Here is a 15,350-nt window from a genome sequence, read left to right as displayed (position 1 = left end):
CGAACCCCGACCCGCAAATTGCGAGTCGAGCTCCCTAGCCACCTGGCCATGCCGGGCCTTAATGTAATGAATAAAATGGTGTGAGGACTTTGTGGCTCCATGGGAAAGTTATTACAGGTAGCTCCTACACATAAAACAATAAAATTCATTGGGGGGAGTTTAAAAGACTTTAGAAAAAACAACAGACTTGGAAATTTTTTAGTTTCTTTAGATGTTCTTTCTGCTCCTAAAAATGTTTTCATGTTGATTATATTTGTTTGAGATTGTAGATTTGTCACAGGTTGTACATCACTGATAAATCTTTATCCGTTTTTGCAGTTATTTTATGATATATAGCTGGAAGCGGTGACTATTACAATCGGCAAAATAAAGTATGAAAAGAAATATGTTAATGAATACCAACTAAGTTGAAAACTGATTGTATATAGGGTGACTATGAAGAAAGTATTGTGTACAGTTTTGATATCCTTATCTACGAAAGGTTATTCTGGTAGCATAGTGCACACTGAAGCATAAACATGTTTAATAACGAGAAACAGCATGCATCCTGTGATAATTAGATGAAAAAGGACAGTGGGTTGAACCTTCAGATGATGGATTTATAAACAGATGTTTTAATATCTTATCCTTTATTCCTTATAACTACATTTGAAGTTTACCTCTGTAGATTTTTATACGTGAATATTTACATAGCTCATATTTTTGTTTCGCTTTTCTTTTTTTTTTTCACTGTGTTCATATTCTTTTCATACATTTATTACTGTTCCCCTTTATTGTTGATAATAAGGCCACATGTCAAACAAGACATAAGAACACACTGTCATTATTTTTGATTTACATCAGCTGATTCTTCTGTTAATGCTAGGCTTGTGTTCAGTAGGATGTCTACGTCATGTTAAAGCCATAAAGTGAAACATTGAGGAAATAAATAATTTTCACTGGATACTGGCTCTACAGTATGTGCTTGTAATTAATTGGACACACAAAATCATAAGGGTAGAAAAACGTCTAAAATGGATACTTTATGCACAAAGCATCACATTACACAGAAGAGTAAAAATTGATAATTTTATTTAAATATTTCTTCTTGAAATTAAGTAATTCAAACGTGCGTAATATGAAAATTTGAATTATAAATTACATTTTGATCCAGCCACTGACATAGGGTTATCTTCTTTTTTTAAACTTGTTTATGCTTCTCTTATTCTCTTCATGATGTATCACAAAGAAATCAGAAGCATTCATTCTGTCAATATCACAAATAAGTTTTAACGATTTCAATAAGATCCTTTTACCCTTCTTTCGTCAAGAGAAAATCTTAACCTATCACCATAAGATATTACTTTCATCCAAATAATCATCCAGGTAGACCTCCTCTGAACTGTTTACAATAAGTTAATGTCCTTTCTTGTTTATTGAGAGACAGAATCACATTGACAAACTAGAATATAAACTTAGAACCTTCTATCTTCTTGCTTTATTGAGATATAGAATGATTGTCAAACCCATATGAAATGCCCCTCACATATTTTTCCCTCTTTCAAAAAACTGCATTAATTGTCTCTGTTTCTGTTGGATTATTTATAACAAATATAAAGAGCAGTTTTTTCTTTACAAGATTCCTTATACAGTTGATCTCATTTTGGCACATGTAAGCAGGTATTCAGCCTTAGTTTCATTGTTTACAGTCATGGTGTTCCACGATTTATTCATAGCATAGTTAAACAGCCAATGAGACTATAATAGTTTTGGGACGTTCTATTCTATACTATTTACTAAATAGTGTCTAGTTTGGGTTAAAGGAATTTTTGTAATTTGATTTAGTTCTCTTTTAGGTTGTTAAATTTTGTTGTGGTGCTTTCTTTTGAAAAATAGAAATGTTCCCTTTTGTCTTGAAGTTTAATATTTTTTTCCTGCTAATAAGGAAATTCTATGTTATATATCCATTTAGTTTCAACTTGATTGTTATTCATTAACATATTTCTTTGATACTTTATTGTGCTTATTCCAGTAGCCACCACTGTCAACTATAAATCAAAGAAAACATAGCCATATTTAATAATGATTTATCACTGGCCTACAACCTGGTATTTCAAAATGGTGTTACTTATCATTACCTTTGTCAGTTATGTAATAATGTTTTTGCTCACAATGTTCTTTACTTGGTTGAGATCAAGTTATATTTAACTTGCAAAAGTACCCGTCCCCAATGATGGGAAAAGTTTAAGTTAATCTAGCAAAAGTACCTGCCCCTAGTGACAGGAATTGTTTAAATTAATCTATAAATTTAAATTATTTCATGGATTTTAAAAATGTTAATTGTGTTGCACTCTTGGTTCACTCAGAGCCAGAGCTCTGAGCTACTTATACCGCCCACCACAAAAAGTAATTGTTGAGCATCTCAGTCATGCTAAGAGCCACTTAACAATATAATCTGGTAAATCTACATTTTTATTCTTTAAGTTACATCACATTATGAAATGTGAATGATAATGTGATTAATTCCTAACAATTTAGCATAGAATATCCTGCTTGCCAAATTTAATTTGGCATCAACGTTATTCATGCCTGTTCTACCATCGTTTCAAAAGTAAATGTTGAGCTTTGCCTGCACACACAGTTTTTCAAACACAGTATGGGAAGCAGCCTCTGTAAACCAGAGACTGATGAACACTCAGACAGACACCATGGTTTGCAATATATATAATTCATTTTTGATAAATAATAAATTATTTTTTATGTGCTTTGTTTAAATATCATAAACATAACAATACTTTCAATCAATAATAGTTTAATTCATCAGATATGTTGCTGGTGCCTACTGTTCTCACTAAACCAGTGTAGTCCTAGAAAAAAGGCAGGTTTATACTTAGGGAGAGGTAGGGCCAATTTACATACCTATGTTTTTGATATTTTGCAATAATTATAAAAGATGTAATTTATTTACGACAACTTTTATTTAAACAGCTTTAGACTTGAAAAAAAAACACGTATTGTTTCATAAATTGTGTTGACCACTGTATGAGTTAAAAGTGAGACAATATGCAATGACTCTTTATTGAGTTTTACTTTATACAGCATTAGGCTTACAGTTACAAGAGCTCCCAAAGGTGTACGACAACATATCTTGGACAAAACAAGTGAGTATATGCAAGTTATTGTTTAAAATTAGAGGTGGGTATAGGGTGTATACACACTTCACTATGCTAAAACATTTTTATAGGTTTAAACAAGCTAAAATAATTTCCCAGATCCATTGTCTTTTTCCCAAGTCTTCTAAATTTCTCATTATATTTGTATTGTTCATTCCAGCAGGAGCTCTATGTAGTCAATTTTTCCTTGAAACCATAAATTAATGTTTACAACATTTTATTTACTCTACTTTGGTGTAAGTAGTTAAACTCTGCTTTATCTAATGATATTTAAATTTTGACAGTAGTTATTTTCAAGGTTGTATTTGATTAGTGATTGTTGAGAACACACCCTATGACATCATACAATGGTAGGAATAAAAGGCTGTAATAATAAAAACTAGAAAAAATAAAAATCACATAAAAAAACAAGACATAGATAATTATACTTTCAAAGGATGATAGTTTCTTAGTATACTTAAACTTAGTAAGCTCTGGAATGGATAGAATGAAATAAAGAAAAATCCTTAAGTGTGTTATTTACAAGTGAGACTCATTTTTGGAACTATATAGAAATGAAAGGTTGAACATTTAAAAATTTTTTTCTTTGCAAATTACACTAAACAAATATTACAAATGATAAAATATCAATTTTTAAATGTATTTTTTAGTTTAAAAATGCTGAAATTCAGTTAGGGTTATTACTTTTACTTATATTTTGAAACCTGATATGCAGGTGTGCACTTAAGATATGAAAGGTGCTGTGCCATACTGATAGGGTTATTCATCAAATTTTCAAAGTACTATATCTAGTGTCTCATGGTAATATTTCAAATTTACTAAACAGTAAAAAGGGTTAGTACGTTACATTAAAACAGTTTTGTAGTCTCTTCATGTTATCACAGTCCATGTCACCATGTCCAATCTTAGCTCTATTTGATAATTGAGCACCTTGGCAACAGCCCTGCAATGTAGTTTCCATTCTATCATTATCAGGCTGACATGTTCAAAGCATACCATTCCTTGCAAAACTTCCATAATCCATCTAGTTTATGAGGACAAAGTTTTTCCAGCAGCTGTTTCATTCTCTAGCTGCTTGAGGTATGTGATGATTGAATAGGAGGTATAACTGGAAGCCTTATCTAGGTGACTCCATAACCTATTAACCTTGTTTATATACAAAGCTGGTATTTATGTGTGATGCAAATGGTCCAAAATATTAGTCAGATAATAAGCACAGTTCAACTTGATCATTGTATCAACTCTCTTCATCTTTAACTTGCCTTAGGTGCAGTATCATGCTATATTCCACGTATCACTTTCGGAAATTTATTTAACCTCATTTCGATTATAACACGACACGAGACCTGTTACGGATATCAAGGTACATATACGCTTTGTTGAATGTTATCAAGTACTACCTACTACCAATTTTCCTTAGTTACGTATCATTCGTGCAGTTTTCTACACTGGGTTTTGACTTTCCTGTTTACGTTGTGGAAGCAGAGGTGATTATTTATGATTATTTTGTATATTGGATTATTACCTGTTACAAGATTTAACACTTTACTTCCCACGGTTGAAGTATGACTTATTGTAACTGTCTTTCTGAATGATCCTGGTGCCCTAAGTGAATCATATTCCTTTGTTTTCCAATTCCATTATGTATGGGGGACATCTTCATCGTGCACATCATAAATCCTTGATCTGAACACATCTTTATGTCTGTGTCACAACAGGCTGTTACATACCCTTCCCAAAAGCAATCAATTTTTGGTGATATCAAATTACCTATGAAATATCAAACAATATTAAAATTCGGTTCTGATAGATTCCATTTCGCTGGAATTTTATATCAAATGTGGCTATCATGTGAGTAGCTGATTTGCATAGTAAAAATTGTTTTAATAATAGCATACCCAACCCTCTGTATTATTATATGGTTTCTTTAGAAATTATAATGTTCAATTCACTATATTACACATTCATAAATATATACGTTTAAGTACTTACCATGATTTTCAGAAGCCTCTTTCATTAATTTGTCAACCTTTTCTACTGCCCTTCGTAACAGTTTTATTTGTTCCCTAGGTGGCTAAAAGAAAGGAAGGAATTTTCAGAAACAAATATCTATCTGACTTATAAATTTTATTGCTAGTAACCAAATAGAAAGTATTGAAAAACAGAAGCAAGCAAAGGGAATATTCAAAAATTTTGTATAAAAACATGCAAGAATAAGCAATACATTTTTAATATCAAGTATCTATTTAATATAAACATCAGAAACCATTTCAGTGAAGTGGTATTCTTCTTCAGTATATCCTTTAGGAAACTACTGTAACGAAAAAAAAAGAGGGTAATAGACTATTCTTATATAGTACACTGATACAGCATAAAACTGGTACTTAACCCTTTCCAGATTAAAGATATCCCTGACTGTTCCTCCACATAGTGGAAATACTTAATCAAATTGTGTAAAATTTAGAACAAACTTACTGAACAGGATCTAGTTTTGGATGAAAAAAATTTATATAATTTGATTTAGTTTTTCTATCATTTGTAGGTTGAAAACTTCCCAAAATATTTGTAGTGACAGATTTGTTTTTACAATCAAACCAGCGATGGAGTTGGAAACAGCAGCCAGATGTTTTGTGAAATGCAGTAGAAATGGCAGTATCAATAAGGGGAAAACACAGGTTCCTGTGTGTTGCTGAAAATCACGCTTCTAGCACTGATCAAATTGATTAGTTTCCTCAATGCTTTTCTTGAGGTAACACAATGCATCCAAAGATACACAGCCTACTTCATGTTTGCAAGCTTTGAATGTCTGTATTTTGTATGTTGATCTGATTCTTCTGAATACTTATATACTTTTCTTTGCTGCGAAGAATGTCAGATATGGTTGATTTGCCCATAAGAACACTTCTTTCTACACTAAAAAGATATACTGATAGTATCAAGGCTTGCACTTAGATTTGGTTTCTTGTATAAACAAACATCATGTTTTAGTGATGCTTTGAGTACTGTCACTTGACATGACTGTAGCATAAATCACCCTGATGACCTCTGGATATATTTTTTTATATACATCTCCACTGTGAAGGTCATTCTCAGTACCAAATGTGAGTTAAGGTTGTTCTCAAAAAAAAGTTTCATAAATCAGTATCAAATGTGAGTTAAGGTTGTTCTCAGAAAAAGTTTCATAAATCTGTAAAAAATATGAGTTAAGGTTGTTCTCAGAAAAAGTTTCATAAATCTGTACCAAATGTGAGTTAAGGATGTTCTCAAAAAAAGTTTCATAAATCCATACCAAATGTGAATTTATGTCATTCTCAGAAAAAGTTTCATAAAGTGGTACCAAATGTGAGTTAAGGTTGTTCTCAGAAAACGTTTCATAAATAGATACCCAATGTGAGTTATGATAGTTCTCAGAAAAAGTGTCATACACTGGTACCCAATGTCAGTTAAAGTTCTCAGAAAAAGTGCCATAAACTGGTCTCCAATGTGAGTCAAGGCTGTTCTAAAAAAAAAAAAAACTGTTGAAAACTGGTACTCATTAATTAGTCAGGGATTTTGTGGTCAGTAATTATCACCTTGTTTCCTATTCTGATTGATCCCTACTCAACTCTTGGGGAATCAAGTATGGATTACTGAATCATATATCCACAGAAAATGTATGTTTTTTATAAGAAATAGTTCTTCAGATTTAGAATTCAAATATATGGGTTACTGATTAAGCTTCTAATTATAAAGAAAAATCATCCACATTGTTGGTGTCTGAAGTAATGAAGGTTCACTGTATACAATTGAAAGAAAATGTAAGAAACAAAACAAAAACCCATTTAACACAAAATGAAAGAACTTAAACATTATTTAAAACTAAGTATAACATAAACAGCAGGAAAAAGAGAGAGAGAAAATGAACGATAGCAAGACCTTATAATGGCTAACTCATCTCCCAGCAAGAATTCATTTTTAGAAAGTAAACCCTGATTTCAATGAAGTTGTAATTAGAATGTAAAATACACAAGTTATGAGACAAGAGGATATACAATCCTTATAATGACTTAATTACATTTCTACTTACTTTATCCTCAGCCTTCTCTTCTACTGACTTCACAAATTCCACCACTTCTGGAACACATGATCGACAGGTTTCTGTTCTTCCATGATAAAACTGACGAGTGGATGCAGTGACATATGTTGAAGGAGGGCTGTAGAAATAACATACTTTTAACAACTTGTTATATTTACAGGATAGTAACTTAAGAACATAGATATGGAAGCTAATTTTTAATATGTCATTGGTTAAATACAGGGACGAGAGTAATCTCTGGAGGTTACGAACAAGCCCAGCTAAGCTCATGATCAGTGCCATTGTCTGGAGGGAAGGGCAAAGGAGAGTAGAAAGTGGGTTAATTTTAGAGAAAATCTAGCACATTTTAATTTAATATTTAGACAGTTATGCAGAATTAATATCAACATTACTGCTTCAACATTGTGCATCTCCTCATTTTGTGTGTACAGACATGTTCATCTTGACCAACTTTGTAACCAGGATATTGTACACACTATGACTTGTAATGTACTAAATGTATCTTCACAAACTTTGGCAAGTACGTAATAAATACTACAAGTCTGTTGTACACAGAAAATCAGATTTTTTAATGAAGAATTTTAACTAAAGACTTGTCTGTGAATTTAGGAAGCCTGAGTCGGTCCAAGTGTAAAGTGATTTTCATGCTAAGAATAAAAATAGTTCAGTTACAGGTTTCATATTTCCTTTGCATAATCTCTCAACTTTTTTCATTAAAATAATATACTTTATCGCTTATTTTCTATGTCCTAACATTAACTGTAGTGAAATTATCAATGTATGTGAATGAAAAGGTTAAAAGTATGAAATAAGATCAAAAATACTTTTTTTTCCCTAGAGTAACCACAGATTGTAACAGACAATTACGATAATTTATCTTATGAGCTTTAGGCCTCTTAACTTTTCACAACTGCTTTAATTTAATTTTACTGCTCTTTGAACTGTCTTTAACTATCTCAATAAGCAATAAATTACCCAGTGGGAGTGTGGAGAGTTTAGTGTAAGCAAAATTTACATCATACATCTAACTATGTGCATTCCTTTGTCGAGTGATGAATTATTTTTTTACTTAGTTTTTGTTTAGTTTCCTTGTATAAGCTAATAAGTTTTAACGTTTACATCTGAGTTACTTTTGTTAATAAAATATTTAATAATGAATAAAAAATATAAAAAAAAACAAGAAATTTAGCACTTACCTTAACCCTAGGCTTGTCTGCACTCAGATGACTGCTTTTGTAAGCCTTCTCTTTAGTAATTATGTTTGTTGTCCAAAAATAATTAATGTAGCTTTAAAACATACATTTAAAAATACAAAAAATATATATGGCAGTATAATGGAATTTCCCCAAACTATAATTTATCTGGCTTTCTAACTAAGCTATAAATAGGTCAAACATATTTCATTTCTCTTTGGAGCACCAACTTCAATGTACATACATCAAGAGCTATTTGTAAAATAGGGGCTTTCATCAGGAAAACAAAACAAGTTATTGTCAGAATCACAACCACAAAATGGCCTTTCTGTTGGCTATAAATATGTACATTGACAATTTGGTGTGAGCAAAGGAGTGATTTCAAAAGCATGAAGAGTTGGGAGATACTTCTGTGGTGTGATAAATTTATTGATATCTCAGAATATAAAGAAGGCGGGAGGTTCTTATTTTATATTCTGGTTTTTTAGTATCTATACTTTATGTATCTAATTGATGGAAAACCTGCAACCCATATAAGGAAATAAAGAAAATATAAAATGGAGAATTCAGAGCTAAGAGGGAAAGTGAAGAATAAGAACTTATTTGAATATTTCCTTTTGAAATTAAAACTTAGATAATATAAACAATTAGATTATAAACTATGTTTTAATGCCAAGTTTATTGACATGCATTGCGAACAAAGTAGTTTCATTAAGTGTTCCTACTTTGCCAAACCACAACCAGCAGAATTTTTCCATGAAGACAATGTCAATCTCTCTCACCTTGTTTGCATTTCTTTGTTGACTTTCATCAGTATTTTTATCTCAAAACATAAGCGACAACAATACAAAGGTGCTAGTTTTAATATGGTTGTAATACAACAAGCTGAGCTAATCTGAATTTAGAAAGTTTGTATGCCACTGGCCAAGCAGACATTCAGACAGCAATGTTTACTTCAGGAACTTGTAACAAGTGATTTCCCATCAAATGTGTGAGAGAATTTCATTTGCAAACTTTTTCTCATCAGAGTTGCATCACTTTTGTAAATGGTCAGTAGCATGCTTAAAAAACGTGGGAACTGCTAAACAGTGGTAAATTTTCATCCCTGTAAATACCAGAATAAGTCTGTTCAAAAGAAGAATTCAAGACCTTTTCAGTAAAATAAAAACAGAATGAAAGCCATATATAATTAATTAAACTGCACAGCTATTATGGCTTAAATGCACTCTGTGTAGTTGTAACCAACAGTGTCAAAGAATTTACCCTACAGCTTTTTTTAGTGTAGTCTTTCCTTGCTTTGATGATCCCACTATAGCAGTGATCAAGTCAATCTAATCACTATTCATTTTAGTTTTTCTGGTGCATCAATTTATAACATTAAGTATTTTTTTGTTAGTATTTTATACAGTATTGTCTTCACTAATGTGAAAGTTACTTTTAAATTATTGCACTTCTGATCTGAAGAGCTATCTTAAAGTTCTTCATAATCGAGCATACAAGCTACAAAAGACACCTCATTCTTTTTGTTTAGCATATGACTGCACAAAATATAATACTAAACAGTAAGTTTCACTGAAAAATATCTTACTGTCCATGAAGCCTGTAGTAGGCTAAATGCAGAGCTATCTGGAAAAATGCTTGAGGATGAAAGTTGTGAGGACGTAGAAAATCCTTTCCATAAAGTGTAAAGATTCCATGATGACAAAAAACATCAGCTGCCTGCAGGAAAAGGCAATGATTGTAAATAAATATCCCTATTAAAGGTTACCATTAAAAACTTTATTGTTACAGAATTATTCTTAAATTACAGTTTGTAAATACGTGTTTTTGTAGTTTTGTGCATCATTGAGATGTTTTCAAAGACACATCATAGTTTTACAATATTTCTATGTATTTCACATGTTTCCCACAAATGTTTATAAATATTACACATGATCCTTCCTAACAAATGTTTATATAATATTACACATGATCCTTCCTAACAAATGTTTATATAATATTACACATGATCCTTCCTAACAAACGCTTATATAATATTACACATGATCCTTCCTAACAAATGTTTATATAATATTACACATGATCCTTCCTAACAAATGTTTATATATTACACATGATCCTTCATATCAAATTTTTATATAATATTACACATAATTCTCTCTAACAAATGCTTATATATTACACATGATCCCCCCCTAACAGATGTTTATATAACATTACACATGATCCTTCCCAACAGATGTTTATGTAATAATGAGCACGATCCTCCCAAACAAATCTTTATGTGATATTGCACACAACTCTTTTTTTTTAAAAAGGACAGGGGGTATGTTGTTCAAGTAAAGAAAGCTACACTACTACAGTGGTTTATTTTCCTGACATATTAATCTAAACTACCTATGATTCAAAGTGTAATACTATAATGGCACACAGGGAACATGTATCACGGCACATAAAGATGTCATGATTCCCATAGTTTTGTGTTGAATGTTTACTGAATTATTGCCTATCTGTCATCTTGCACTTCTAATATGGGCCAAAGAAAAAAACAAAAAACACCATGTTTTATAGATTAGTGACCTTCAAAGATTTAGATAAAGGAACAGGTAATACACAGTGATATATCTGAACTGAGAAAAAGGTTTAAAAATTTCTACAAAAGATAATCCAATACCCCCCCCCCCCCCACACACACGCACATACATAAAAAAACAATTGGTTAAAAGTTCATCTTTCATAAAAGCAACCTTCAGGAGTTTCTAAGCACATTTTTTGACAACAGAAACTACAAATACACAAGATATATTAAATAACATTTAGGCTATAATGTCTTAAACTACAAAATGTTTAAGATAATACTATAATCAATGAACAGGAAGTAACCAGGGAAAATGTAGGTAAAAATGAGCCAATGATGAGAAAGAATAGAACACCAGCAGAATAACTGAAGTCAACACACTTAACCGTACCTGCAAAAGATAAGTCCATTGAACCGAGCCCATATTGGAGAATTAATATTTACTATAAATTCTGTAACTCCAAATTTATCTAATCTTTCAAAACGAAACTTAACAAGCTTTTAGTAAATGTTACAAGTATGTTGTACACAAAATAGCAGAATTTTTAATAAAGTATTTTTACTAAAGATTTGTCTCTGAACTTACTTTATTCAGTCTGACTAGTGTCAGTGCAAGGTGATTTTCATGATAAAAATAAAAACCCATATAAGGGAAGAGAGAAATATCTAAAATGGAAAATTCAGAGAAGAGAGGCATCACATGAAAATTGAGAATTTATTTAAATATTTCCTTTTTAAATTAAGAAAACAAAGCTTATATAATATCAAATCTTAAATTATAGACTAAATTTTGATGCCAAGTTTAATTACATTTTAAATGTAAATCTGTAAGAGATGTGACGCACACTTTGGCCCATACTTGTGTACATATGATTGATATATTCATATACAACATAAAAGTTTGAAAGTAAGTGAGTTATTTTAGGGATGAAGCATTAACCCTCTTGCTACAGGTAGGTTAAAGCATGCATGTCATGACCTTTTACAGATTTACATTCAAAATGTAATTAAACAACTTACAGTTTTAAACAAACTACTTTATCATCAATGTATACAAATAACTTGGCATCAAAACGTAGTTTCTAAATAAGATTTTAATATAACTTTTAATTATGTTAATTTCAAAAGAAAATATTTAAAAAAATCCTTAATCTCCCTTTGTATGAGCATCATGACATTTGTTCTCTAGGTCTTCCACCTTCTCTAGTTTATTTACCACCCATCTCTGAAGTATGGAGTTTAATGTAAGTTACTCATTATAATATAGATATTACTACGGCAAAGTCTAATTTCTATAGCTTTCAATCTTCTTTGTTTATGGAGCCATAAACTAGAAAGTCAGAGACACTTGCCACACCTACCTGTCATGTCCTTTCTTTCACAAACTGCCAATAATTCCCTCTGACATTTTATATTACACCATTTATAACCAACAGAAAGGCAAAGTTTTAATCTACTAAATGATGTATTATATTACAATGCTTTCAGTTTGAAGGTTTTTCTTGTAGTATTCAGATCGAGAAACTTAGTGAATTATTTTAAGGTTCTTATGCCACAGTTAAAAAGCCAGTTAAATTACAATACTTATAGGATACTGTTTGCTTTCTGTGTGTTATTATTCTGTCTTCTTAGCTGCATTATTTAAGCAAATAAAAACTATTTAGCGTACAAGTATCATCAGTATAAAAAAAGTAAGCTTAAATTTCATCGGCAACCAAGAGCACATATATTTTTTATTTATTGTTATTAAAGTAACTAAAATGTGAGTATTATAAACTTATTAGGTTGGATACGGTTAGATACTGAATAATAATAATTCTTCAGGAGGTATACTCACGAGTAGCTCATGCATTACATCATTCAATATGGTAACTTGAGCTATGCATTCACCAAGTGATTTACAACTTGTATGGCAGGATTATTACTCACATGGTTTAAAGGGCAATAAAGCAAGACAATTAAGCAGAAACAGATGTAAGCTATAAATGCCTTAAGCTATTTAGGATAAACGAATGTGGTTTCTCTTTACAATTTGCAGTCATAAAAGAAAGAAAAAAGAGTAACTTAGATTTATCTCATACTTTTTTATGGTGATTACAAAGTCGGCCAAATCAACTGAAACCACATAGAGTTAGGGTACAGAAAATAACATATAAAATATAAAACTTAAATGAAAAAACAAACAAAAATGTGTGATATTTATTTAAGAGGTTTTAGAGGTTACACAAATGAAATTTAAAAATTTCCAGATGAAGGAAAGTATTTTTCATCTTAGATGAAAATCATTTCACACAAGGAGCAGTCAACATTCTGACTCTATATATTCACAGATATTTAGCAAAAATGTTTAATTAAAAATCTAACTTAATAATGTTTACTGAAAGCCTGTCAAATCTTGTAAAGATACAATATTAGAAGTTATATCCTCTGATGTTTACTTTGGGGTTACAAGGTTGGTCACATTGACCAATCCCATATGGAAAGAGTTAGTCTCACAACCGCTCAAAAGTAACCATAAAGGTGATCATTTTTGGATGAAGCAATTAACTTCATAACCTCTCAAAGGTAACCATAAAGGAGATAGAAATGAGTTGAACCAATAACCTTACAAGCTCTGAAGTAACCATAAAGGAGATAGAAATGAGTTGAACCAATAACCTTACAAGCTCTGAAGTAACCATAAAGGAGATAGGATTGAGTTGAAGCAATAACCTCACAAGCTCTGAAGTAACCATAAAGTAGATAGGATTGAGCTGAAGCAATAACCTCACAAGCTCTGAAATAACCATAAAGTAGATAGGATTGAGTTGAAGCAATAACCTCACAAGCTCTGAAGTAACCATACGGGAGGTATGAATGAGCTAAAGCAATAACCTCACAAGCTCTGAAGTAACCATATAGGAGATATGAATGAGCTGAAGCAATAACCTCACAAGCTTTGAAGTAATCATAATAGCGTTCAATATGTGTTTAAAGATACACAATTCTGAAAGTTATGAATTTGTGTAAGAGGAATTGCACCTTGCATTTCTGCTTTCAGGTGGTATTCCTTCATTTGTTGTTAACTATTAATATGTTTATATTTTACACATCATTTATTCTGTTGTGTAATTGAGCTGTCTCGTGACTTTGGTCATGAATGATGTCGGCACACCAAAGGTTTCCAATAAACACTCACACCAAAGATTTCGTATAAACAGTCACTGAAGTTTCCTTTCACGTGTTTTCAGATGAAATGTTTCTGTATTTGTCAAATAAAGCATATGAATAGCACAATTCACGAACACTTACTTGTACCTGAAACTCTTCATGTGCCTGCTTTATTGCTCTATTTATGTGTTTGTTCAAATGAAACTCCAATCTTTTAGGAGCTTTCAAGGTTTTCACTGTTTTCTTACCCTGGAGAGAGAAAAACAAAACCTTCTGCAAATGAAGTATGTTTACTGTGTTAGAAAGCACAAGATTACAAATGAAGTATGTTTTCTACTGTGTTAGAAAGCACAAGATTACAAATGAAGTATGTTTTCTACTGTGTTAGAAAGCACAAGATTACAAATGAAGTATGTTTACTGTGTTAGAAAGTACAAGATTACAAATGAAGTATGTTTTCTACTGTGTTAGAAAGCACAAGATTACAAATGAAGTATGTTTACTGTGTTAGAAAGCACAAGATTACAAATGAAGTATGTTTTCTACTGTGTTAGAAAGCACAAGATTACAAATGAAGTATGTTTTCTACTGTGTTAGAAAGTACAAGATTACAAATCAAGTATGTTTTCTAATGTGTTAGAAAGCACAAAATAACGAGGTACCGTTGAATAAAAAGTGAGAAACTTTTTAGTTAATTGCACAATTTCAGAGAATAAACAATAATGCTTTTCAAATAAAGTTAATTTTTTGTTGTTATACGATTTATTGAAACCATACAAAATTCTTTCTCTAACATTTACTGGCAAAGAATAATAATTCATGACAGAAATGTGCTTCACTTTCTATTTCATAAAGTTAAGAGAAATATAAATAGCACAGATATTACAATGCTCTTATAATTTATCCAAAATGGTAAATTTTCATATATATATATATATACACACAGTGTGGTCACAAGTAAATAGACACCATCTTTTCAGAAAAAATGAAATTTTTCAGTCATATTCACATGAATTGATATATTTATAATTTAATTAATATCTAGTAGATCTTCCTTTCACTTCGTGGAGTTCGTTGATCCTTTGGGGCATCGTGAGAATTATCTCGTCAATTTTAGATTGTGGGATTTTTGCCCACTCTTGCTTCAAAACTTGGAATAAATCGCTCTTCGAAGTTGGTTTTTTTGGGTTGTTTCTTGACTT

The 15,350-nt window shown here is 31.2% G+C and overlaps 1 protein-coding gene across 4 annotated transcripts in view; it reads right to left on the bottom strand.

Moving 5' to 3' along the window:
- LOC106466459 (peroxisomal carnitine O-octanoyltransferase-like) overlaps positions 1 to 15,350 on the bottom strand; it is a 56,052-nt gene that overhangs the window by 11,283 nt on the left and 29,419 nt on the right. For 3 of the 4 annotated variants that reach the window (XM_022394462.1, XM_022394464.1, XM_022394463.1), the window contains exons 11-14: positions 14,290 to 14,397; positions 10,009 to 10,139; positions 7,219 to 7,345; positions 5,145 to 5,226 (exon numbers count right to left, since the gene is read on the bottom strand). In XM_022394462.1, coding sequence (XP_022250170.1) covers positions 5,145 to 5,226; positions 7,219 to 7,345; positions 10,009 to 10,139; positions 14,290 to 14,397 — 448 coding nt within the window. The remainder of the gene's footprint in view (positions 1 to 5,144; positions 5,227 to 7,218; positions 7,346 to 10,008; positions 10,140 to 14,289; positions 14,398 to 15,350) is intronic. The other variant, XM_022394465.1, reaches the window with a different exon arrangement.

Source organism: Limulus polyphemus, unplaced genomic scaffold, assembly GCF_000517525.1.
Source record: "Limulus polyphemus unplaced genomic scaffold, Limulus_polyphemus-2.1.2 Scaffold2265, whole genome shotgun sequence".
Lineage (NCBI taxonomy): Eukaryota > Metazoa > Arthropoda > Merostomata > Xiphosura > Limulidae > Limulus > Limulus polyphemus.
Note: the sequence above shows the minus strand (reverse complement) of the source record. Positions and strands in the feature narration are given on the sequence as shown.